A 27,841-nucleotide genomic window follows, 5' to 3' on the forward strand; every position below is an offset into this window, starting at 1 on the left:
ATTAAGTGTTTAAAGTGCTGTGATCTGGTAACTGACTATACTGCTGAACTGAATAAATAAGCATTTTCAGAACTCTAATGGAAAACTGATGAATTCATAAAAGTGTTAACAAAAGATCAAGATGAAAAAAAATTAATTACATGGGACTGAGCGAACTGATGAGGATGATTATAATTTTTGTGACTTTCTGTTTGATTAAAAAAAAAAATCCCACAAGGACTCAGGGGCAAAAAATATACAAATCAATTTTCACTGCAAAGTAAAGGAGCTGTTACAGTGGAGGATTACTGGACTGAATGTCAATATTATGACACAGTATGAGTGTGTTTCGTGTTTGGTAATTGCAATCATTGTTGCTTTTGTTGTGATCATCCATTTACAGTGCTTGGTGTCAGTTTATTTATCTCTTGTAAAAATAAAATACAGTGTGTGTGTGTGTGTGTCTGTGTGTGAAAAAAAAGAAGTATATTGTAACTTGGAGGCTAACGATACTGTGCTACTGTATTTCTGTATACTACTTTCAGTAAAGTAAATGGTATACAGATTAATGCTAAAAAAAAGAAAGTATACAAAACTGTTAAAAAATGCAGTATTGTAAATCTACTAAAATGCTAAGATTATAAAGAAAATAAATGGCAATTTATGGAAGTGTTAAAAAAAAAAGTGCTGTGATATAGACGTGAAGAACAGACTTGTGGTTGCCAAGGGCTGGGGACGGGGGGCGGGGGGGAAGGGATGGACTGGGAGTTTGGGGTTGGTGGATGCAAACTATTATATTTAGAATGGATAAACAAGGTCCTACTGTATAGCACAGGGAACTATATTCAATATCCTGTGATAAACCATAATACAAAAGAATATTTAAAAAATTGTATATATGTGTATAACCGAGTCACTCTGCTGTACAGCAGAGACTGGCAAAACATTGTAAATCAACTATACTTCAATAAAAAAAAAAAGTGCTATGATAGAAAGTATGAAAAGTACCAAGAAAACGATTCTGTTAGTTAACAATTTATATAAATTGTCAGTTCCTTCTCCTGCCATGTCATTAAAAGTAACTAATACTGTGAACAGGACCTTCAAGGAACCAAAATATATTACTACGTTAATTTACAAATTTAATATGGTCCCTAAGTCCCCCTAAAACAACAAGTTTTTGTTTTTACCCCTCAGAACTGGATGTGCTGATTCTAAAGTTCATATGAAAAAATAAACAAGCAGGAAGAGCCAGGAAAAAAATAAGAACAAAATTTAGAGACTAGACATAACAAACTCTATCAATTCAATGCTTAAATCATTTAATCAGTGTAGTGTTAATCTGAATAAAGATGAAAATTGGATCCATACCTCACACTATACATGGGGATAAAGTCCAAATAGATAAAAAATTTTAAAGGGGGGGATGCTGAAAGCATTAGAAGAAAATAAAGGCAATTCCTTTATGTAACACTGCACTTGGAGAAGGCTTTGTGACTTAAAATCTATAAACTACGAAGGACTGAAAAATTCAACTACTGAAAAGAAACGACTTCTACACAGTAGAAAAATACCATAAGCAAAGTCAAAAAACAACTTATATCACAAAGAGTTAATCTCTTTCATATCAGAGCTCCAGAAAATAAGAAAAAGGTCAACAGAAAAACAAAATGAATGGAAAGATAGGCAAAATTCATAAATACATGGTTCATACAAAGAAACACACATGGTCCTTAAATGTATAAAAAACGTAAACTCACGCATGCATAGTAAAGAGAAGCAACTCATAACAGCTTTGAGGTACCATTTGTTATGAGATTTGGCAAAACCCAGAAGTTTGATCCTATCCTCTTTTGACAAGGATGAGGAACATCAGCCTGTTGTATTCTGCTGGTGGGGAGCAGAATACAAGTACACCTCCTACAGAGAATATGGTCAATATCTTAATAATTACAGATGCATTTACCCTTTGGCCCACAATTCTATCCTCAAGAATCTATCCTACAGATATATTTGCACTTGAAATAACTGAAACGATATAAACTTACTCATTGGAGTACTATAATAGCAAAAGATTAGAAACATCCAATGCCCAGCTGGTTGAATATACTATGATACATCTACAAAATGGAAAATTATGTAGTCAAAAAATTAAGAAGAGCTCTAAGAGCTACTTTGAAAAAAATGCGAGGATACACTGTTGCTAAGATTTTTTTCCCCATTTTTATACCTCCAAATAGGGATCCAATTTACAGTCAATGTGACAGATAAGCACTTGTCATAGTTTAATTGGCAGCATTTTATAATTTCTTAGTGGTACATAAAGTAACGGTATACTTCCTTAGAGCTGAAATATATGAGATGAGATGAAATATGACAGTGAATAAAGCAAACATAGATCATTAATACAGCTACCAGTAACCATTTGTGTAAGAAGTAGGGAAGGAAAGAATATATACTAATATTTGCCTGTGTTTGTCCAAGGAAGCACTAAAAGGACAAACCAGAGACCATTAACACTGGATGTCTACAAGGGACAAGGAGGACACGGTAGATGGGGCTAGAGGTGGAAGTAGGACTTCCTACTTAGGATTTAGGATGAATTTCTATGTATAATTTTGATTTGTGAACTAAGGAAATAGATTACTCATTCAAAAAAAAAAATTAACACACCTACTGAACAAACTGTCGCCTCAGATAAAGGGCTAGCTGAGTAAAAAGGATTTGGGGAGAAGACATTAATTCAAGGGAGGAAAGTTTTCCACCTCTATCATTACACCCTCTATCTTTCTCAATGTTGTCATACTGAAGTCTAATTCTATATTAGGCCTCCAACTGGTTTATTTACCCTTTTTTTAAAACTCAACATGGATCTTTTATTCTTTTCTGAGATGAAAGCAAAGCATCCTGTATAAAAATTACTAGTTGAAACTGTATTTAAAACATTCAATAGGAAAAAGGTCCCTTTAAGGAAGATATATTTATGTACACCTGAAACTAACATAACACTGTAAATCAAACTATAATCCAATATAAAAATTAAAATTAAAAAAAAAGAAAGATACATTTAGGCTCGTTGGTTCTGGCTGATTACAAAAATGACCCAACTTGGCAAAAAAATCTTCAATGAATGATAACACGGATACAGTGAATCAACAGCAGAAGCTTTACACTATTGGGTATACTCCCCCTTGCCCAACCCCGGAATAGAAAACAATGAAGGAGCATTATTCAATCAAGTTTATTCAAATCGGTATTGTTCAAGTTTATAGAGGCTTCCTTTTCATTCTGAAACTTGTTTTTGATCCAGGAAGAATAGTTACTAGAATAAAATCATGAGGTTTTTCTAATCTTATAAAAAGATTTAGGATGAATTTCAATCTGAAAGGTTAGCAGAGGTATGTGAAAAGTGGTCAAATAAGCAAATTACTAGCTATAATTTAGATATTCTGGGGATGTTATTCCCCTCTCAATCTATAAGCTATTTTTAAAATGTTTTTATAGGAAATGCAATACAGGCTACAGTCAGTTTCTACAAGGTAGATTCAAAGTTGTAAGAGATCTTGTAAAGAGATTTATCCAACTCCAATAAAATAGATAACATCCAAATTCAGTAAGTTTGCTCAAAGTCACAATTGTATTAGGAGAAGAAACAAGTGGAATTAAAATCAAGCTAGTAATAAATAAAAATTAAAAAGCAGGGCTCTTTAGATTCCCAGTCCCTTTCCTTGACACCTATCTACTCAAAGAATATAAGAAAAAGAGTGAGAGACACATCTGAGTCTCTCCAGTTCATTCTCAATGAACCTTCTTTGCTTAATCCAAAAATGCTTCTGCTTACAAAAACCTTTACCATGCTAGTATAAACCAGGGCTCTCCTCCAAACTAATCAAGAGTGAGGACCGTCTCCTCAGAATCTGGAATAAAAAGCCTGAGGAAAAGACTTCTCAGTCCAGAATAATCCAACCACTCATTTATCACCATCCATAGAGTTGCTGCCTCCGAAAAGGAAAGAGACATACACCAAAATACTCGAAAACTCACTAAAGGCAGCAGAGATGCAACTTCAGATGTGTCCCTTCAACCCCAGGAGTCTCCCAGAGGAAAGCCTAAGAACCAGAACTCTTGGAACCATCCTTTACCAGGCAAAGATCCTGGCAATGAAAGTACAGGACTTAGGAGGAAAGTGAGGGCCCGCTACAGGACTTGCCATGCATATTTTGCCACTACTGTATAACAGCGAACGTGATAACCCTTTGCCTGTCTTCATGGAGACAGTACTCTAAGGGAGCTTGATCATTAAAAAAGAAAAGCTTTAAAAAAAGAAAAAGGAAAGTAAACTATAAATCTCAATAAAATATAATTCATGGCCATGTAATAAAAGTCATAGTATGGTCAATGAAGATTATAACTCATAATCACCAGAACATTACTTCTCTCTTTATTCAGTAAGACCTTGTCTTTTTTCTTTTCTTAACTTTTTTACCTTTGTATCTCTCATAGTGCCTAGGACTAAACAAACACTTAATTGAAGGGATTTCATTTCAGTTCCTTTTACACATTTAATCTGCAGAAAAAGGAATGGTTAATGGAAATTGCTGGATACCAAGACAGACTGTTAAATTTGGTGTCTAAATAGTTAAGATCAAGGGCTACAATTTGTATTTACTGTAAAATGTGAAATATTCCAGCATTATTCTGAGTACAAAATTTAAATGACAACTGCACCCCCAACCCAAGCAATTGCATTTACCTTAGCCATGACTTCTGGATCTGGTTCTTCCACAGGGTCAGCCCATTCAACTGTAACTACATTTCCCCATACTTTTACTTTTCCACTCATCAGCCGGCGTCTGGCTTGTGCTGCTGACTTGTGATCCTCATACTCAAGGAAGCAGAACCCCCGATTCTTCTTTTTGTCATCGGGTTGATGATAGAGAATAACGTCCACCAAACCCTCTGTTAAACCAACAGCCAGATATATAAGCCAAAAGCATCCACCACACATTTAGCGATTAGGCAGACCTAAATCCACTTGCCGAAGAGCAAAAAATAACTGAAGAAGCCTCAAAATGATTTGCTAATTACCTAGTAGACAATTAAATCAGCATTATTAGATATGGAGCTAGGGATAGTATTTTATGTTCCCTTTTAATTTTAGGGATCCTGAAGGTACAGCCATAAACAAGTCCAACTACTGTATTCTGACATACAACAATGTTTTAGAGTGTTTGATATAACGTGAGCTTAAAATTTATGAAAATACTACCAAGGAACTTAAAAACCAAATTATAATATAAATCCAAGAGAACACTCAACAACTAATCATGACCAAAAATCATCCTTGAATCTAACTTTTTAAAAGTTACTATTTTTACCAAGAATAAAAGTAACTGCTTAAAACTGGTGTACCTCTGTACCCTCATCTTTCCATATATGTTCTTTCTAGGTGGTCTCTACTTTTAAATACCATCCATATCCTTAAGAGTGCTTAGATTTTACTCCCAGCAGCAAGATCCAGAATGTGATTTGGATGTGGGAGAGCTGAAGTGAAGGACCAGAGATGAGGCAGTCATAAAACTAGGAGGTTACAGCATTGGATGGTTCATCCACATAGATGTTAAACGTACTAACAGTAAGTCAATTTCGGGCAGAAGAGAAAGACTGTGAACCAGAAAAAATCTTCAATTAATCCAAGACTGAAACCAGAAGAGCAACAGGTGACAGCTTGAAGGAGGGAGAAAGGATTGTTTATCTGTAGTATATGTCTGGATGACAAAAATGTAAAGAAATAATGGTTTTTATATGGGATGGAGAAGTAGTGGTCTAAAAGTGTTTTTTTAAATGCAGCTAGCATTAGTGGATCTCCATTAGCATTTAAAACAATGAAATGGAATAGGAAATGTCAGACTAAATCATATGCAGTAAGCGAAAATATAATTTTGTTAAATTTTGTTTCAGTTATATATAAATGTATATAAATCTGTGATATAAAATGTTCTTTTCAATCACTTCCATGGATTTAAAATTGGAAATCTAGAAAAATCTGATCTAGACAAGGTAAGAGGAAGAAGGAGGATTAAGAACTCTCATCCCCTCAGCCCTAAAGCACAGTGAGTGTCAAGGGGGAAAAGCCTTCCTTCACTTGAGGGCTACAGGGCAAAGACTGTGTCAAAAGCTAGGGTTCAATTAAGGCAAAGTAAAGAGGACATTCCAAGAAACTGAGGCTACAAGGGAAGCTGCTTAGTCCAAACCACTAAAAAGAAGAAAGGAGGCAATTTAGACACTGAATAGACATGTGAATTCTTAGATTAAGATACATCTCATTTTTCTGCACCTATAAATAGTACCACAGATTTCCCAAAACTAATTTCTAAATACATTTTTGTTTTACCTGTGACTTTACTGAATTCTTCCAGAATGTTTTCTTTAGTCTTATTCTTCGGAATTGATCCAACAAAAAGCCTGTTGTTTGCCACAGAAATGCACACTCCAAGGTGTTTACCAGGGCGAATTTCATAGCTGTCACACTGAAAGGAAGAAAAGAACCAGACACCCCACAACCACCCCAAACTCAGAACAACTGATCTCAAGCTAAAAAACTGAACAATTTAAGGTCAAACACTCCCTGCCTCATGAACTCACTGAGTTCCCTCATGCTTGCCGTAACATAAAATGTGTATTTTTAAACCTGTTACAGCCTCTCGTTTTAGTTTTAACCTTCACTGCTATTCACTTTATCTTTAAAAAGATCTGATTTCATATCTCAGTATTATCTATCTGAAGATTTTCTCCCAGAGAATTTCAGAAAAAATACCTGAGACTGATCATTCATCTGCCCTTGGAGATGAAATTAGATATAGATAAGCCACAGGTAAAATAACAATATATAAAGAATACCAGCTATGTTTAATCAATGTAAAGAAATTTAGAATTTCACATTTTACATAAAACACAGAATTCCAACATCTGAAACTACATATCGAACACAATACTTATAAAATTATATGAAATGACAGGAATAAAAAATGTTTCATTTAAATGGCTATGGTGATGATTTCCTTGATAAACTTCAGCTTTTTAATGGCTTAACATTACTTACCTATTAGTTTACTAAAAGATATGTAATTAAAAAAAATCATCCATATGTTGGCAGAAACAAGGAAATAAAGCTTTGAAAACTTCTCGGTACTGAATAAACAAACTAGAAGGAAAAGTCCATAATAAAAACTAAAATCTGGGTCAAGCTAGAAGTAGAACTAATTTTGAGGCAACTAATAAAACCAAAAGCCTTGGTGAAAGAGATTACCATTCTAGAAGAGCTAGAACTAGACTAAGTGAGGCCTTTAGCTGTCTGGCAAAAGAATATGCCAAGGAACAACGATATTGCTATTCTGGGTTACTGAGAGGGTTGTATCTTAACAGAATAGGAACAAAGATATACTTAATTGGCATATCTGTTACTACTACTACTACTCTGGAATAAGTACAAAGGGTAAAAGGCCCTACAGAAAGGAAATTACTAGATTGGTTATAAAACAGTAGAGAAAGAGAGAAAGATTAAAGACAGAGAGAACTGGAGGGCTTGGAAACAAAAAGATAGGAAAGAACAAGAATATACTTAGAAAATAAACTGTATGATTAGGCTATGGCAAAAACAAGAGAGATTCACAGCCATTTCCTGAATTGTGTCCTAAAAGTCACTGTTGCCCAGTTATGTTCCCCAGAACCCATCCCAGACTTCATCACACTTTAAGAATCCTACCCTAAAGTTCAACAGCAAGAATTGGCATTTTTGTCTAAGATCAAAAGAGAGACCTGCAGAAGCCAAATATTCAATGAAACTTTAGATACTAATCACTCTAATAAATAACTTCTTAGAATTATGGGAGACTTTCTCTAATACCTTATTTCTTGGGTACTTTCATTTCTTTTTTACTTTTATAATCAGAAAAAAATAGCCAACGGTGACATACCAACTCAGTCAATATAAAAACTTTCAAAGCAAAAACTAAAGAAAGTGAAACAATGTTAACTGCAAATGTTTTCAACTGAGGTATTTCTCTCAAATAATGACTTGCTAGACAGTGGGCATTTGCTTATCACATACCAGTTTAACAGCTTCCTGTGCAGCTTCCTTTCCACAGAAGGTGATAAATGCATACCCTCTGTTCTGACCAGACAGTGGATCCATCATAAGACGTAGATCCCAAATGGGACCAGCCTTTTCAAAAAGGGGCACCAACTCATCCTCATATAAATCTCTTGGTATTTTACCTACAAAGACCTGAAATAAAACCTCTGTGTTAGAATCCCAATGTAAGCATTTGATTTTAGAGCCACAAAGCCTAGTTGCCTTTTTTTTAAGGGGTGGGGACAGAAAGATGGTTAAGGAAAAATGGGGACAATTTGAATCTTGCAAAGCTAACCTTAGTTTTTATTATAATGACTTACAGGGCATCAACATAGAACAATATTCTATATTGAAAAATGGAAAATGATTAATAAAAGTGTGCAAAATCTGTGGTAACAGCTCTAAATTTTGAATTTTTATAATTTGTCTTTTTCTCACAAAAAAACAGAATAAAAGGCATGTATAAATCTTCATGGAAATACCTCTGCATTTTTATAAAAACAATAATTGAACAAAAAGATTGATGAGGTCTTCCTCATATTTTATCCTCAACTCCAAATTCTTTACTACTTAGAACTCCAGTGCTGGGACTTCCCTGGTGGTCCAGTGGTTAAGACTCGGCCCTTCCAATGCAGGGGGCGCGGGTTCAATCCCTGGTCAGGGAACTAAGATCCCACATGCTGCGTGGCTTAAAAAAAAAACAAAACTCCAGTGCTTCAATCTATCCCTTTCTCTATCAGGATATTACATTTTAAGTAAGCATGAAAAAATTTTTTCAACATTTGAAGATTTTGTGCACTTATTTAGAATTATATAGTAAGCAGGATTAAGTTACATAAGAATGATAAATTAGAATTAAACAATCAGAAACCCTCTCAGTATTTAATATCAGACTACAATTTTCTTCAAATTTCCACCATGTCAACAACATTGAAAATAATCTTTTATGTTAAAACATTTGCAATCCACACACAAAGTCTTAAAGAGTAAATTAGTGTTTGCATGAGATGAATTTTCTAGTGAAACTCATCTACATCAACATTTCATATTCTGAAATGACCTGATTAATGAAGTAATAATAATAGCAATCCAAAAGATGCCAATATTATTACTGGAGATTAAGTTTCTGGTGTTAATAAGCTCTACTACAGTTGTGCTATCTTAAGACAATCCTTTTCAAAATAATCAGATTCACCTTCACTGCTACCTGGTAAAACTTGAGGTCTTCTTCTAAATCTCTAGCACAATTCTCACATGACAGCTATTCTCATTTGTCTACCTCCTTAAAGTCTCCAATCCTCGTTCACTAAACCTCATTCTAAGGAGATCACCTGCAAAGCCACTGGTTTCCTAACATTCTTTCCTCTCAGTCTTAAAAACCTTTCTCAACATCTATTTTCACTTCTTTCCTTTATACCTCAGAAATTCACCTCCCTTCCAAAAAAAGGTTAGCTCCTTAACCCTAATAAGTAAGCCCATTTCTTCTCACTACCTTCTTCTGGAAATAATCGCACATCTTCATCTCTTCAACTGTCCTATTTTGCTCAGTGCATTCTCTCCTTCCCAGTGGTTCCTCCAGCTTCAAACATGCCAAATCTCCCATAACAAAACAAAATACAAACAAAAAACCCCCTTTTTTAGCCTGTATCTTTCCTTTCACTTTTAAATGCTTTGAACACATGGCCCATATCTGTTTTATTTCACTCATGCAGTTATTCAACACATCTACTGTATGCTTAGTACTGTGCAGCTACGAAAAGTATAAATAAGACATCAGGCATCATCTGAGTGACATCCCTACAGAACCATCTTTCTAATAAAAGCTCACTCTGAAAAGTACTTGCATCTACGCTCTCTTTAACTCTCTAAAAATTGGCTTCTTCTTCTATCACTAAACTGTATGCCCTAACGTCACTAATGGACTTCTAAGGACCAAATTCAGAAGTCTTTCTTTCCTCAGTCTCATCATCCTTGCCTTCTCAACAAGCATTAACACTGGTGATGTTATCTTCTGAAAATTCTCTTCCCTTAAGCTTTCAGAATCCTCCACTAACCTGGTCTTAATCTTTAACTACTCCTCTATCCTTTCCATGGTGATTCGTCTATCCATCTAATAATAATCTGCATGTTTCCCAAAGTTATGGCCCTATTTCCCATAATTCACTGTATTTTCTTCACTCGTAAGGATCATATCCATTCCCAAAGGCTACAACTCTACAGTCATCTCCCAATACATCCCATACATCCCAAGACCTAATTCTAGATCTCCAACTACCTATTAAACATTTCCTCTGATAGTCCTGATTTTATCCCAAATCATCAGTAAGTTCAGCAACGCCAATTTCTGTTTTTTGATTATAAATGTATGTATAGATAAGAATGACTATGTATCAGAATATTAAAAGTTGTTATCAATACATGAAAAAAACTACTCTAATTTTATTCTCCTTATTATATTTTCTAAATATTTTACAATAAAGGTATAATATATTTGTAACAAACGTTTCCTTTATCCAAAAATCAAAATGACTAAAACCCACCCTTGTCAGGCGGCTCCTCTGATTTTCCCCACATTTCTCTTGGGAGAACGTAATTTCTGCTCCCCCCTCCACCCCAAGATGACTGAGGAAATAATACTCTCATAAATAAAAACCTCAGATATTTTTAATCCCTCCCATTCCCATCCATATCCATTTTTTTTTTTTTTTTTTTTTTTTTGCTGTACGCGGGCCTCCCACTGTTGTGGCCTCTCCTGTTGCGGAGCACAGGTTCCGGACGTGCAGGCTCAAGCGGCCATGGCTCACGGGCCCAGCCGCTCTGCGCCATGTGGGATCTTCCTGGACCGGGGCACGAACCCATGTCCCCTGCATCGGCAGGCGGACTCTCAACCACTGCGCCACCGGGGAGCCCTCCAATTTATTTTTTAAATATAAGCTGAAGTCGCTCCAATGTATAATGCTACCCTATACAGATAACTGGCTCCCTTTCTATTCAGAGAACTTGTCCAGACCTTTCACGAGACATGGACTCATAAGCCATGTATTTTTCTACATTCTAGAGATAAGAGTGAACACCACAGAAAGGTCTAGGCACTAATGAAGCTTGTATTCTACTGACAGACAAAAAAAAATTTTAAAGATAAACAATATGATTTCAGGAGGTGTAAAAGCTAAGTAAAATAAAAGCAAAGGGACTTCCCTGGTGGTGCAGTGGTTAAGAATCTGCCTGCCAATGCAGGGGACATGGGTTCGAGCCCTGGTCCGGGAAGATCCCACGTGCCACAGAGCAACTAAGCCTGTGCGCCACAGCTACTAAGCCCGCATGCCACAACTACTGAAGCCCGTGAGCCTAGAGCCCACGCTCCACTACAAGAGAAGCCACCGCAATGAGAAGCCTACACACCGCAATGAAGAGCAGCCCCCACCCGCCGAAACTAGAGAAAGCCCACACACAGCAATGAAGACCCAACGCAGCCAAAAATAAATAAAATAAATTTATTTTTTAAAAATTTAAAAAATAAAAGCAAAGAAAAGGGGGACTTCGCTGGTGGTTCAGTGGCTAAGACTCCATATTCCCAATGCAGGGAGCCCGGGTTCGATCCCTGGTCAGGGAACTAGATCTCGCATGCATGTCGCAACTAAGAGTTCGCATGCCACAACTAAAAGATCCCACATGCCGCAACTAAAAAAAAAAAAAGTTCCTGCAAGCCTCAACTAAGACCTGGCGCAGCCAAATAAATAAATAAATATTTTTTTAAAAAAGCAAAGAAAAGGGATAAAGGAAGAAGAGGTTGTATTTTAATAGAAGGGCCTCCCTGAAAAGGTGAATTTGAACTGAGACCTAAAAGAGAAAATAAAGTAAAAATCTGAGGAAAGAGCATTCCAAGGTGATGGAACAAGTACAAAACGATGGGGAGTACAACTGACATATCTGAAGAACAGCAAATAGGCCAGTGATTAAAATAAAAGATCTGGGACTTCCTTGGTTGCGCACTGGGTAAGACTCCGTGCTCCCAATGCGGGGGGTCCAGGTTTGATCCCTGGTCAGGGAACTAGATCTCACATGCATGCCGCAACTAAGAGTTTGCATGCCACACCTAAGGAGCCCACCAGCTGCAACTAAGACCTGGTGCAACCAAATAAATAAATACTTATTTATTTTAAAAAATTAAAATAAAATAAAATGTCCACACAGGAGACAGTGATGGGAAAGAGAGAACAGGGGCCAGATTAAGTTAAACCATGGTTAGAAGTTTGAGTTTTATTTCTTAGGAAGACAGAGGATTTGAGCAGACAAACAACTGGGTATTACTTATGTTCTAAAAGGAATATTCTGGGGCCTCTTTGGTGGCGCAGTGGTTAAGAATCCGCCTGCTAATGCAGGGGACATGGGTTCGAGCCCTGGTCAGGGAAGATCCCACATGCCGAGGAGCAACAAAGCCTGTGCACCACAACTACTGAGCCTGCGCTCTACAGCCCGCGAGCCACAACTAGGTGCCTGCGCACCTAGAGCCCATGCTCCACAGCAAGAGAAGCCATCGCAGTGAGAAGCCCACGCACCGCAACGAAGAGTAGCCCCCGCTCGCCGCGACTAGAGAAAAGCCCACGCACAGCAACCAAGACCCAACGCAGCCAAAAATAAAATTAATTAATTTAATTAATTAATTTAATTAATTTAAGAAAAAGGAAAAAAAGGAATATTCTGGCAGCTGGATAGAAAGTGGACTGTATGGAAAAACAGGCTGACCAGTCAGCTTCATACGGCAAGGGATGATGGTGGCTTGCTGTAGTAGGGTGACAGCTTAAAGGGAGGGAGAATTTGAGAAACAGTGAGTTTTTAGTTATGTGGGATTCAAATCTACATTTTATTTACCTTGAGCAAGTTTCTCAATCAGTGAGTCTCAAGATCCTTACCTGGGAATAACATCAGCAAGAGGGTTCAATTTCCATGTGAGCAGAGAGCCCACATCTTGATCCTCATTTTGTTCCCAGCACTGAACACAGTGCCAGGGACACAACAGCTGCTCATCTTGGAATGAATATACGAATGAACATCTACCTCATACTGTAACTTACACACTAGATCCCATCCTTTCTTTCTTACTCAAGGACCCTTGGTCCGGCAACAATTTTATCATCAATTTCCCCCTTTATACATGGATCATTCCTATCAGCACATAGTATGTTATAATTTCTCCCTTAAAATTTAAATTAAAATAAAAAATAGGGGCTTCCCTGGTGGCGCAGTGGTTGAGAGTCCGCCTGCCGATGCAGGGGACACAGGTTCGTGCCCTGGTCCGGGAAGATCCCACATGCCACGGAGTGGCTGGGCCCGTGAGCCATGGCTGCTGAGCCTGCATGTCCGGAGCCTGTGCTCCGCAACAGAAGAGGCCACAACAATAAGAGGCCCGCATACCGCAAAAAAATAAATAAATAAAAAATAAATCTTGATTATAACACCTTCTAGCTATTGCCCCATTTCTCTGCTACCCTTTGTAGCAAAATTGCTCAAAAGAGCCATATATACTTGCTGCCTCAAATTTCTCATCTCCTTAGTCTCTTGAATCTTCTCCAAATCTGGCTTTTACCACCATTCCAGTCGATAATGCCATCAATGCTGTCACAATCAAATGTCAATTCTTAGTCCTCATCTTACTTGGGAAGTTTGATATAATAAACCATTCTTCCTTCTATGAAAACTTTCTTCACTTGACTTCTGGGACACCCCACTCCTGGTTTTTCTTACCTCATTGGCTCTTTCTTCTCAGTCCCCTTTGCTAGTTCCTTCTTGTCTCCCCAAACTCTAAATGTTGAAGGGCTGCAGGAATCAGATCTTAGACCTTTTCTCTAGCTACACACACTTCCTTGGTGACACACCCAAACTCATGGTTTTAAAATACCATCTAGAGACTGCACTGGTGGTCCAGTGGTTAAGAATCTGCCTTCCAATGCAGAGGATGCAGGCTCGATCCCTGGTCGGGGAACTAAGATCCCACATGCTGCAGGGCAACTAAGCCCATGCTGCAACTACTGAGCCCGCACGCTCTAGAGCCTGTGTGCCACAACCAGAGAGCCTGCATGCCGGAATTACAGAGCCCACACACTCTGGAGCCTGCACGCCACAACTAGAGAGAAGCCTGCATGCCACAACTAAGACCCAAGGCAGCCAAAAATAAATAAATAAATATATATAAATATATATATATATATGTGTATATATATATATATATATTTTAAAAACCCATCTAGATGCTTATGCCTCCCACATTATAATCTCCAGTCAGAATTCTCCTATGAACTCCATGATCGAAGCAACTGCTCACTCAACAGCTCCATCTGGATGTCTAAGAGACATATAACTCGTAACATGTCCAGAACTGAACTACTATCTTTCAATCCTGCTAATTTGCTCTTCTCTATAGCCTTCCTCATTTCAACAAATGGCAATTCCATCCTTCTAGCCACTCAGGTCATGAGTCTTAAAGTCATCTTTGGTTCCTTTCTCTCATATCTCCATATCCAACTCATCAATAAATCCTGTTAGATATGCTTTCAAATTATCCAGAATCTGACCACTTCTCACTAGCTTCAGGCATATCACCTTACAACATTATCAACTCTATAAATCAGCATTCATTAACAGGGCACAACACTTAAAAAAAAAAAAAAAAGCTACTGATAAAAGGTATCCTGAAACAAAAAATACACAAGAGTAATTGGTATTAATTTTGAAATGTATTTTTTGTTGTGGCTAGGTTCTCTGGCCACACTAGGCCTAGCCTGGTTTGAATATTTTTAAATTTGAGAATATCTGTATTTGAGTATTTAAAAACTGTTCTGGGAAGAAAATTCTGCTTTATATTGTTTCTATTAACATAATGCAGTTGTGCTTCATAATTACATCATTCACCATCCATATTTTCTCCCTACCCATTACAAACACAGGCAAAAGCAAAGAAAGCACATGCAGTGGCACTATGAAAATACAGTTGAGGGGCTTCCCTGGTGGCGCAGTGGTTAAGAATCCGCCTCCCAATGCAGGAGACACGGGTTCGAGCCCTGGTCCGGGAAGACCCCACATGCCGCGGAGCAACTAAACCCGCGCGCCACAACTACTGAGCCTGAGCTCTAGATCCCATGAGCCACAACGACTGAAGCCCACGTGCCTAGAGCCCACGCTCCGCAACAAGAGAAGCCACCGCAATGAGAAGCCCACGCATCGCAACAAAGATTAGCCCCCGCTCACCCCAACTAGGGAAAGCCCGTGGGCAGCAACAAAGACCCAACGCAGCCAAAAATAAATTAAAAAAAAAAAACAACAGTTGAACATACCTAAGTGAGGAAGCTAAGTGTCAGATTATTATACTTCTTTCATGACACATGTCTATATTTTTAGAACCATTCAGGTTTGCTTCATTAAGCATACCTAAAATGAAAAAAATCTGTATTTTCAGGAAAAGCAATTTAATGATTACCTTACAGAAAGAATTCGTAACAGCAAGCTCCTCATACTCTAAATTATCATTTGAACGTTGGAAGTCCAACTTATAGCTTTTCCATAAGAATACTGTTCTATTTTAAAAGAAACATCAGGGAATCCCCTGGTGGCCCAGTAGTTAGGACTCCATGCTTTTACTGCAGGGGGCATGGGTGTGATCCCTGGTCGGGGAACTAAGATCCCACATGCCCCGTGGCACGGCCAAAACAAAACAAAAAAATTAAATAAATAAATAAATAAATAAATAAATAAATAAATAAATAAATAAATAAATAAATAAAAGAAACATCCACAAACCTATGGTTAACAAAGTGCCCAATATTATAATCACTGGGGTCCATGAAGAAACATGCCAAAAATACTGATTTGTTTGAGAAATAGGAGATGGTCTCATTTCAAGATCAATTTAACTTAGGACATTAAAAGAACTTAAAAAGGCTGAAAATAAATAGTATTCAAAAACTAAGATCACTCTTTTTAAAGTTTTTAAGCTCTATTTTTAATTAACTAAAATGTAACATAAATGTTTTCCTTTTATTAACTTGTTGAGCCATTCTGGCTCCATATGAGCTGTTCAGAGTAACCACTCAATCAGGTTAATCCTCCCCCTCCAGGACCAACAGAATCTAGCGAATACCCTAACAACAGTTCTTCCTTTACCCACTAGGCATTAAGGCTTTGAAAGTTTTGGCTGTCTATCATCTATCCACTCATTATTTCAACAGTAATAGAGGAAGCCCTCTGAGACTCTGGAAGGAATCAACAGAAGTAACCATACAGCTCAACAGTGTCTTTTTTTGGGGGGGGAGGGGGCTGCATAGGGTCCTAGTTGTAGCACGTGGGGGGTCTTCATTGAGGGGTCCGGGATCTTTCGTTGTGGCACGGGCTCTTTGTTGTGGCACGTGGGCTCCAGGGTGCGTGGACTCTGTAGTTTGCGGCACTCAGGCTCTCTAGCTGAGGCGTGCGGGCTTAGTTGCCCCATTGCATGTGGGATCTTAGTTCCCCAAAAAGAGATTGAACCCACGTCCCTGGCATTGAAAGGCGGATTCTTTATCACTGGACCACCAGAGAAGTCCCTCAACAGTGTCTTTTGATTATCTACTAGGGTGGTTCCATTATCCAGCTCCTATTCGCTATTTTGCAAACACAGCAGCTTTTCTTTATATGTAATTCAATTCAGATGCTACAAAGTCATATACTTACAGGTCTGTTAAATACACTGGTTCTTTAACACTTCAACTAGCTAATACACCAAAGAGTTAGATCCCAATCTATCATTTCCTTTGAATTCCTCAACAGATCATCAGTGCTATGCTCTTTAAACAAGAGTTTATTACATAGACATGATCTCCATAGAGATTACATTTGTCAATGGAAACAAATTAAAACAGTTTTACAATACCAGCTGAAGAATAGAAAGATACTGTGACACATGGTAACTAGACTTATCATGGTAATCATTTTGAAACTACAGAAATATCAAATTACTGTGTCGTGCACCTGGAACTAACACAGTGTTGAAAGTCAACTGTACTTCAAAAACAAACAAACAAACTCATAGAAAAAGAGATTAATCTGTGGTTACCAAGAGGCAGGGTTGAGGAGAGGATGAACTAGATGAAGGTAGTCAAAAGGTACAAACTTCCAGTTATAAGTACTAGGGATATAATGTACAACATAATATAATTAGCACGGCTGTATGTTATATAAGAAAGTTGCTAAGAGAGTAAATCCTAAGAGTTCTCATCACAAGGAAAAATCACTTTTTTTTTCTATTTCTTTAATTTTATGAGATGATGGACGCCCACTAAACTCAGTGTGGTCATCATTTCATGATGTATGTAAGTGAAACCATTATGCTGTACACCTTAAGTTTATATAGTGCTGTATGTCAAGTATTTCTCAATAAAACTGGAAGAAAAAGGAAAAAAAAAGGATACAAAGATATTATAACCAGACTAAGCCTGAGAGCCAAGGCACACTAAAAAAAAAAACACGCATTTCAAAATTGATACTTATCATTCTTGTGTATTTCTCATCTCAAGGTCAATGCTTAGCAACTATGTCCATTAATGAGTACTCACTTATAGGGTTAATTCACAGTAGATTTTTATTTATTTATTTATTTATTTATTTATGGCTGCACTGGGTCTTCGTTGCTGTGCTTGGGCTTTCTTTAGTTGTGGTGAGCAGGGGCTACTCTTCGTTGCAGCGCGCGGGCTTGTTGTGGTGGCTTCTCTTGTTGCGGAACACGGGCTCTAGGCACGCAGGCTTCAGTAGTTGTGGCTCTTGGGCTCTAGAGTTGCTCCACAGCATGTGGAATCTTCCCGGACCAGGGCTTGAACCTGTGTCCCCTGCACTGGCAGGCAGATTCTTAACCAATGCCCCACCAGGGAAGCCCTTTACAGTAGATTTTATCCAAAGATAAAACCTCGTAGCCTTCTCATAGCTTAATTTTAATAATGTCAGTCTCATGTACTGACCCTAATTTCAACTTCCTCAGTCAAGAGCTGATAATAATTTGGGGGGACTTCCCTGGTGGTCCAGTGGTTAAGAATCCGCCTTCCAATGCAGGGTACATGGGTTAGATACCTGGTCGGGAAACTAAGATCTCACATGTTGTGGAGCAACTAAGCCCACACGCCTCAACTAGAGAGCCCAAGTGCCGCAAACTACAGAGTTCACACACTCTGGAGCCCGCTCACCACAACTAGAGACAGAAAACCCCACGCCACAACGAGAGAGAAGCCCGCGCACTGCAACGAAGAGCCCGAGTGCCGCAACGAAGACCCGACGCAGCCAAAAATAAAAATAAATAAATAAATAAAATAAAACATTAAAAGAAAGAGCTAATAATAATTTTTAGTAACTGTAATGAACCAAAAAAGAAAACCCAAACCTTAGAGCATCCATATGACACCAATTAAAACCAATTATGTACTAAACCTATCATCAACCCAGTATGTTAAAAACTTTAATTTTCAAAACATATAGGCCAAATCTCATGAAATCTAAACTTAAGGGAGAAATCCAAACTTTTACACTGCACTCTTATTGCAACAAACTGCTTGACAAGAGTGGCTTAGGCTGGTGATCTCATATAGGGATTTTTGCTGCAACCATATCTGCTGTATGTAATGATATCTAACATACAGAAAAATGCATCTTTCTGCTAAAGAGGGAGTGCAATATAAGAGAATGTATACATATTTTACAATTAGCATACTATTTGTTTCTAATCGGATACTCAAAAGTTTACTCTATTAAATTGTTCAAATACTTCCAGTGAAATCTTAAAGTACTAGCAAACTCCTTCCTTATCTACATAAAGCAAAGATAAAACAAGTTTCCATTAAAGAGCTCATTAAAGAAACCAATCTAATAAAAAAAAGTTTATTTCTATAATTTTGAGATAGATACAACCAACTAATTTTACACCAGGCTATATTCGACATTGTGGAGAACAGAACCATATGATACAAATAATTTTTACTCCTAAGGATTTTATAATTAGTCAAAGAAACAAAACTAAGAAAATGTAGCAATAATTGATAAGGATATCACATGGTATACTACAGATAACTTTTTCAAAATGTATTCTCCTCTTGGAAGTGTTTCAAGCTGCCTCAAGAACAAGAAAAAAGGCAAAGCATCAATTCCACTTTTATTCATTTTATATGAGGGCTTAAGGTAAGAGAAAAAAAAATCCTGATGCCAGGAACAAAATTTAAAACCATTAGAAAAAAATACATATGGTGTAGGAGTCCCTGTAAGAAAGCTGAACTATATTTCCATATTGTTTAAAAATAAAATATAAATGTAGATTTTAAAGAGTCACAACATAAATAGAACATTAAAGATAAAGGATGGTGGAGGGGGATTAATGAGAGGACAAAAGTGAGTAAAAGGCTAAAGATATCATTCACTTGTATATTGTTTCAATGACACTTGCTCCTGTAAGGAATGTAGATGGTTTACAGTCCCAATCCCAACTCTACCAATAATTATATAGCATTAAGTAATTTACAGCAGTTTTTTGAGACTCAAAACAAACATATGTAGCTGATACAGGTATCACAAAAAACAAAAATGCTTAGAGCCCTTTTCATAATGTTAAATATTAAGAAACAGAACATTAATTGTAATGTATAAAAGAAGTTCAGGGAACCAATAACTGTAAACATTTACATACAGAAAATATTCTACATACAGAGAACATTCTACATACAGAGAACATAATTAGAATTAGCTCTGATATACATCTAAAGTGTTATGTTAAATGGTGATGTCTTTGTTTATCTATTCACAAACCAGAAATAATAATCTTTGCCTCTGGCTACCTGAAAAGTTAAGTTTCAGCTTTTAGAAGGGTGCCATTGACAATGTTTGAGTAAAGTTTTAAGATTTCTTAGAATTCTAATATAAGTAGGAGATATATAACAATACCACCTAAATATTTTAACTGACATCATCACCTAAGGAAGCTACTGCCATCACTTTGTTTTAAAGAAAATCCTGTAAGATTATCATTTAACCTAGTTTAAATTTTAAGTTATGAAGTCAGGATTACAGTACTCAAAGAAAAAAACCATAACCAATTATTTGTCAAATACTGTGTGCCTACTATACTCCTGGCACTATGCTAGGCACTAAATAGACACCAAACAGAAAAGGTCCGTGCAGTAACAGGGCTTACCTTTTGGCACACAGTTTTTTCCATTTAAAGGATTAGAATAGGCTAGCACAAAGGTATATGAAGAGACCTTCACGAAAACACAGATGGAGGAAGGATTCCTTCTTTGTTCAAGTATAGACCAATGTGCTCAACCTTTTATCTGATTCTATATCCTTCCCTTGTGCAACCCACTCCCTTCAATAAATCTCTCTGTGAACACTGAGTATCTTCTATGTGATGAAGGGGAGGGTCAAGGAGGGAGGACAAGCACCATTCAAAATTACTGACATAAAACAAAAACAAAAACAGAATAAAGCAATTGTTTCTCCTTGATAACTTCACCCCCAGGACCTAAAATGGTGTGTTGTTAGTTGCACAGTTTTAGTAGCCAGTTCCAAAAACTCTACATTCCTTTACAAAGTGTTTGGGTATCTACCAGTCACATGATGACTACTACTTATGATGGCAGCAAAATACAGATGGATATCCAAAAAAATAATAGCAGCTCTTTGAAAAACATCAATTTTTTCCCCCATCATACAATAGGTAGAATTATTTACAAACTGGAAAGATTTCAGCGAACAGCTGAAGAACACTTACTTCTGTTCCAATTCCAGGTTGCATGCCAGAGTACACACTGTCTGGTGGAGGACCACCATACTTCCTCTGTCCTGTGGTTACATCCAGGGTATAACCAGTCCTCTCAAGCAAGGCCTAAAGATAATTATACATAATTATTTATAGTTGAATATTAAATATCATACACACACAAATCAAAATATAAATATTTTCCAAAAGGTACCCTAACATCTTAGGTTATATATTTTAGTTTGGGGAAAAAAAATCACAAAGTTCACACTGGTTCCTCTCACACGTGTTGACTTTTACTTCTCCTTTCCATACATTTAGTGGAAAGAGTTGCAGGCAAGTTAAGTCTCCAAGCACACATCACTTTTTTGTTATCAGAACAGAAAAAAGGGGGAAGGATTACTAAAACTTCGACATAAGCTGACCTCAGGCTACCTATTCATACTTATGTACCACAGTATTCCTCATTTTGCACCCCCTCTATGTCAATTAGATTTTTTCCTTATTTCCTCCCTTTACGTAGCATACTTACACCCAGTGACTCTTTTCAAATGAAATGTTCTCTATCCCCTTTAAAGAACATTGCGGAAAGGTTGTATTAATTCCAGTGAGGATGCTGGCGTTAAAGGATGTCAAAGTGATTTGAGTGTCCATATCATACTGACAATAATAAATTCATAATACAACAAACAAAAAAAAGTTCTCTATCCTTAAAAAAAGCAGAAGTCCTAGCTCTTTTATGCAACTTCTCTAATTTACTATTTCTCACATCATCCTAGTCTTTCTACTGTACTCAAATAATTTAACCTTTATTTTGTTTAATCCTGTTGTTTTGTACTCCTACTACACCATAAGCTCCATAAAAACCAGACCATTTCTCATACGGCACAGACTCAAAACATCTGGCAATTACCAAATGAATATACTCTCAGGTTTCAAAAAACAAACTATGTTTCCTGATTTCCAACCTTCCTCACAACATTATATTAGGTATTAAGAGGAATCATAGAGAAGAAGATAATGTCCTTTTGCCCTTACGGGTTTGTGTTCGTGTGAAAGGCCTACAGAACAAAGACACGTGGAAAAAAAGAAATGGAATCTACCTAGAAAGGAGAATTTTACACTTCAGGTTTTTAAAATCACAGCATGTCAGAGCAGCAAGAGACTTTAGACATCACCAAGTTCAATAGTTTTCAAAAATATCTCTGGAGGAACCCCGGGATTCCAGTTACCTTAGACTCTCCATTCTTCTACCGTTGACTATTTTAACCACAGAAATACATGTAATATAGAATACACACAAAACATATTACATATTATACGTTACTTGTATAATATGTAATATACACATATTACATATATAGTATGCACCTTCTCAAGAGCAAATAGCCAGCTTTAGGGAAATAATACAGATCTATCCAATGAACAGCAATAAGTTTTTTAAAAAACAACCACTACAGCAGCATATAGAGTTTTCATCTATTAGTTAAAAGATATAAGAATGGGATTACGCCATTTTACAGATGAGGGGAAAAAGGTACAAAGGAGCTTTATATGTGCTAGTTACATGATAAAAACTATGTCATATTTCTTGTCTAAAATATTTCTTGTACAGACTTCAACGTTAAATAAATTAACTATTTCAAACTCAAAAGTCTATCACTGCAGCAAAACATCAATACCCATTTAATTCTTTTACTAAAAGCCCTATATTCACCTTTCAGTTTATCTAAATAATAATAGTAATAATAATAATGGCTCATAGTTATACTGTTCTCGCTATATTCCAGGCATTACTCTAAGCACTTTACGTATCTTAATTCCTTTAACCTTCACACTTCATGAGGTAGGTACTATTACTGTTCCCAGTTTACAAACAAAGAAACTGAAGTAAATAAAAACTGAGGAGGAGGAAAGCAGTTATTAAAACACCTCTTCAGCAAGAGAAAAGACACAAAATACTTGGAAAGAAACTGAAAAGACATGATTGAATCAATCTAAAAAACTATTATTGGAAGTATCAATAAATATGTCATTCATAGCCAAAATAACAAGGAATAAGGGAGAGTATGTTTAGGAATTTTCACCAAACATACAATTAAATGTCTGCCCCCAAAATTCTTCTTACGTAATTTCCCCTAAATTATCTCATTTCCAAACGCTAGTTTTTCTTTTTCTTTTTTTTTTTACGTGCAATAAAAACTGTTTCCAGAGCTTCCCTGGTGGGGCAGTGGTTGAGAGTCCGCCTGCCGATGCAGGGGACACGGGTTCGTGCCCCGGTCCGGGAAGATCCCACATGCTGCGGAGCGGCTGGGCCCGTGAGCCATGGCCGCTGAGCCTGCGCGTCCGGAGCCTGCGCTCCACAACGGGAGAGGCCAGAACAGTGAGAGGCCCGCGTATCGCAAAAAAAAAAAAAAAAAAAAAAAAAAAAAACTGTTTCTAGGAAACATGAAAAGAAGCATTTGATCTCATAATTAAATTTAATTTCATTACAACTATCCAAGTCAAGTTTTACCTTGATCTTTGCTTCATCGGGTCCCTTTGTAGACTCTTGCACCTTGCTCCCCTGTTTCTCCCTTTGCCTGTAGGTCTTCATAACTCCACATAAAAATGCACTTTTGTTCTAGAACAGCCAAGTAATTCAATGAAATAGAACCACCATGAATTGATGAAGCGTCAAATACATAATTAAATTTAAATTTCAGAAGACCAGAATTTTAACAAAATATTTACTCATTTATTCACTCAACAAATATTTGCAGAGTGGTTGTTACATGCCAGACTGGAACAGACAGCAGTTAAGACACACAAGACCTCCGGGGAGCTTACCTGCTACACTGGCAAAACAGTCTTCCATTGGTAGATATTTAAATGTATCTGGGCTATTTTGCCAGGTGTCCTGAATCTATTCCTCCCACCAACATTATTTCCCTCCAAGATAATAAAACAGGATCACATAATCCAAAAATATTACAAGGGAGTGAGAGACTTTTCCTTTATGCTTGTGTTTCTGAAAACTCTCTGCCATGTAGATCTTTTTTTCTTTAAGCTAATTTTTTAAAAGAAGCAGAGGTAGTCAGAAACAAAAATACCACTCCTCCACAGGAAAAAAAGTAACAGTAAAATAATCTCAGATCATTAGTTGTTCAAAGACATTTCTGAATAATGACCTTACCTGAACATGTGATAAGTCACTTTCCTTGAACTGCTGTAGTACAGACAGAGCTCCTTCTTCATTAAATTCCCTGAGAGCATCAATGGCTCTTTCATCAAGATCGACATAAGCTACCAATCCTAAAAATTAAATTGAAAAGGGGTAACATTATTGCAACAAAGGGGATAATCTGAACTGTGCTATCAGTGTTTAATCAAGAATTGTTATATTCAATACTATCACTAACTACATTTTCATTTAACTGTATGTATATAGGCAGCTATACAAATACTATACAGAAAGGTCAAGAGTACAAATATGAAAACAAAAGATAAAATGTCAACACCTATAAACATAAATTTCAATCCCCATATCCCCCCCAAAACCAAAAAAATCCTAACCCCATTTCCCACTCCCCAAAACGTTTAGATTCCGGAAGTTAAATCTGATGTACACACTGTACTACAGATTAAGCATTAATGTAACAAGTTATGTTAGGGTGACAAGAACACACTGTATTTCCCAAGGAGCAACCTTCAAATTACATGCACTGTTGGAGTTACTGCTAACCACACAAGAAGTGGGGAAAAAAATAAGAGAGAACCTCTTTTACTAAATAATTCTTTCCACTCTCCAAAAAGTGTCACAGGCTTTCCCTCCTTAGCACCTAAGATAAAATGAAATTCATCTGAACATCTACTTTGCTGCAGTCAGAATGTGGAAAGGCATAATTTTAAACTTTTCTATAAATGCCAGTGCAGCTTGATTAATCAATTCTGAAAGTCATATTTTAAGGCATTTTTTTGCTCTTCAGAAGTGTCACAATGAGATTTTAAAAGATGCTGTGGCATTCACAACACTGTCAACAATGACAATTTTTGCAAATGGCATTAAAAGGACTTTACTGTGGACTTAACAAGCAAACTATACAGAAAATATATGCATTGCATTCTATATATATATACAGTATATTTAACTGCACACAGAACATTTACTAAGTTTAAGTATAATTTCTTAAGTCTGTTAAATTTTATATTTCTCAATATTTCAGAATTGATCCAAAGTAAAATGGAAATATTTGGCAGATTAAAACCCCCAAATCCATATGAACTAACATCAAAAGTGACTCCATTTTGGTAAAGCCAAAAAGAACTTTACTCCATAATAAATACTATCACTTGCGAAGTTACTTTTAAAAAAAATGTTGCCATGATTTGCTTTAAGAGCTCAAAATGAGCATGCCTAAATAACTGGAGTTTCCTTACTTGAATATTCCATATCACCACCCAAAGCCACAACTCAGGATAGCCATCAGTCCATTCTGTCAATCCAACCCTACACCCAAACCATCAGCCTCTTATCAGTAACAGAACACTCTACAAGAGAGTATCTCAAAGCAGATCACTGCCAATTCTCTATGGCAGAATGTCACAGAAAGTTCCTGAGGACTGATTTTCAAATGGGACCATCACTCAGGAGTCATTTTGAGAAGTCATTTTAATGTCTAAAATTATCTTGAGCTTCTCAGATTAAAAATAAAAAATGTTTTAAGGACAAAAAAACCCCAGATATTTGTTACTACGGTACTTAAGACACGTTTGTGAGACAGTTCAATTCTCTCTCCCAGAATCTGGATAGGCACACAAAACACAGAGGAAGAAAGTTTCCATCTATGGCCCCAAAGGGGAAGGACACATTTATTTATGAACAACACTTCCTAAGGGGATATATTTCTCTCCCTCTTTAGAACTTCAAACCACTTACAACCACCATATTAAAATGTTCAAATTTCCTTAAGCACTTAACCATGGGACTCCTAGATTTAAAAAAAAAAAAAGAAAGAAAGAAAAAAAAAAGGCAGCTGTTACAAACCAAACACTTCCAAATTACTGAGAGTTGTGGATGTCTGTCTGTTAGAAACTAGACAGGCCACAAACTCTCAACGAGTCTGACATTTATTATCATTTCAGACAATACAGTCTAACTAGTCCTCTTATTATGCCACCTAATCAGACCTAAGCTGTTTTAACAATCACTTTAAGAAGCTAAAGTAGAAAAGTAAAAGCAAAATGATGACTGATTTAGATTAAGAAAAAATGTAAAATTTGATATGCTGAAACATATATATTAATTGATGGTAAATCTAAGACAAATTGATGTACTGTTCTGAAACAACTAAGACTGCATATTCAACACTAAGAAGGCTTTGAAATAATGAAATAAGAATATCAAAGTCAAACCCAATATGCCCTCAATGAAGGGAAAGTAACATTCAGCTCTATATAGATCAGAAACAATAATATTTAACCTTAAAAAAAGTCTATAAAATTCAAAGTGGTTTGCCCTCACTTTCATAACCAGTCAGAAACAAGAAATGTATATTATACCTGTCTGAAATATTTCATCAAGTCTTTCTGCCACCTTCTGTGGGAGGCCTGCCTCTATCAGTGTCTTGTAGTGTTCTGTGTGAGTTACACTGGAAGTATCCATTGGTTCTTCCTCTTCTTTTAACTGTACCGCATTACCATTCACCTGATTAGCCATTTTATTATGCTGCTGGAAAAAATTCAGGAGCTATATTACATTAAGCCAGAAATAACTAGTTTGTAGGACAATGCATGATTTATCTAAACTAATTTGTATACATGCTGCTAATAACTTCTATCAAAATATTATTTTATGATGTCTTTTCTGATGTATCTGACCTAAATTTGCATAATAGTTCTGTAAAACCATGGAAAATGTACATGGAAGTGTTATTTAAGGAACTTCATGTACACTAGGTTAAATAAAGGCTTGAATTTACTTAAGGTAGAATCACTGATTAACAAAAGCAGCTGTTGTGTCCTGATGAGCTTATCAACAAATCACCACAAAATCCTAAAAAGCCCCTCAAGCTCTCAATTCTTACACAGTTTTAAAAAGTTTGGTTTAAAAACCGAATGAACACCCACAGACAACTTAAGGTTCAAGGACTTTCAAATTTCCTAGCTCTGCTTCAAATCCAAGATAGGTGTGAAATAAATGCCCTGTTGTCTCTAGTTCAACATTCTGGTGATTTGGGCTTTCTCCGCCTCACTTAAAACAAAACAAAAAACACAACTTGACATTAATTTTTGTTCTAAAATTAATTTGCTATTCCCATTCACAGATTTAAAAGAAAAAATGACCAGGTTTAAAAGCTAAATGATTGTTTTAAGTCCACATAAAATAAAAAGTGAGCTATAGTTAAGGTTGCTTCTTAAAAAAAAAAATCATGAGTGTATACTGAATTTTTCGTATCAGTAAAATAAACCTAAAAAACATATTTTAGAACGGATAACTAATTTCTTCCAAATAGTTTCAACAAACATTACCTAATTAGGATAAACTTAGGTCAGACGTCTCAGAGTAACCTACCCAAATCGTTTTGGGTGTTCAACCTGTACATAATGCTGAAATGGATCAACTCCCTGAAGAGAGAGATTAAATAATAAAACCATACAAGGCCAGTCTCTATACTACCTCCTCAAAAGATGGAATTAAAGTTAAAGTGCATTTGTCTGTGGTGAAATTATAATGTGATGAAGGTAATAAGCACCAGAATAAAGACACTGCAACGAATACTGAAATAAAGGACATGAAGGTGGATTTCAAGGAAAAGCCTACTTTTCTTGATGAAACTCAAGATACCTAGTCCGCTATAAAGAAAGTACAAGTTTCCTAAAAAGCACTAAAACCCATACGTAAGATAACCACACCTCCAGACTGCTTATCAAAACACTGTGCAAATGCACCAGGTGCAGTTTTCCGACTTAAAACAACTTCATTTCAA

At 36.6% G+C, this 27,841-nt stretch overlaps 1 protein-coding gene across 3 annotated transcripts in view; it reads right to left on the reverse strand.

Moving 5' to 3' along the window:
- The window catches only part of HNRNPR (heterogeneous nuclear ribonucleoprotein R), a 35,357-nt gene that overhangs the window by 4,834 nt on the left and 2,682 nt on the right, over positions 1–27,841 (reverse strand). The window contains exons 2-8 of one of the 3 annotated variants that reach the window (XM_082612629.1): positions 26,415–26,583; positions 24,049–24,167; positions 23,389–23,496; positions 20,886–20,999; positions 8,090–8,266; positions 6,374–6,509; positions 4,733–4,938 (exon numbers count right to left, since the gene is read on the reverse strand). In XM_082612629.1, coding sequence (XP_082468755.1) covers positions 4,733–4,938; positions 6,374–6,509; positions 8,090–8,266; positions 20,886–20,999; positions 23,389–23,496; positions 24,049–24,167; positions 26,415–26,571 — 1,017 coding nt within the window. In that variant the 5' untranslated portion in view covers positions 26,572–26,583. The remainder of the gene's footprint in view (positions 1–4,732; positions 4,939–6,373; positions 6,510–8,089; positions 8,267–20,885; positions 21,000–23,388; positions 23,497–24,048; positions 24,168–26,414; positions 26,584–27,841) is intronic. The other 2 variants (XM_082612630.1, XM_082612631.1) reach the window with 2 other exon arrangements.

This window comes from Mesoplodon mirus (assembly GCF_964341445.2).
Source record: "Mesoplodon mirus genome assembly, chromosome: 3".
Lineage (NCBI taxonomy): Eukaryota > Metazoa > Chordata > Mammalia > Artiodactyla > Ziphiidae > Mesoplodon > Mesoplodon mirus.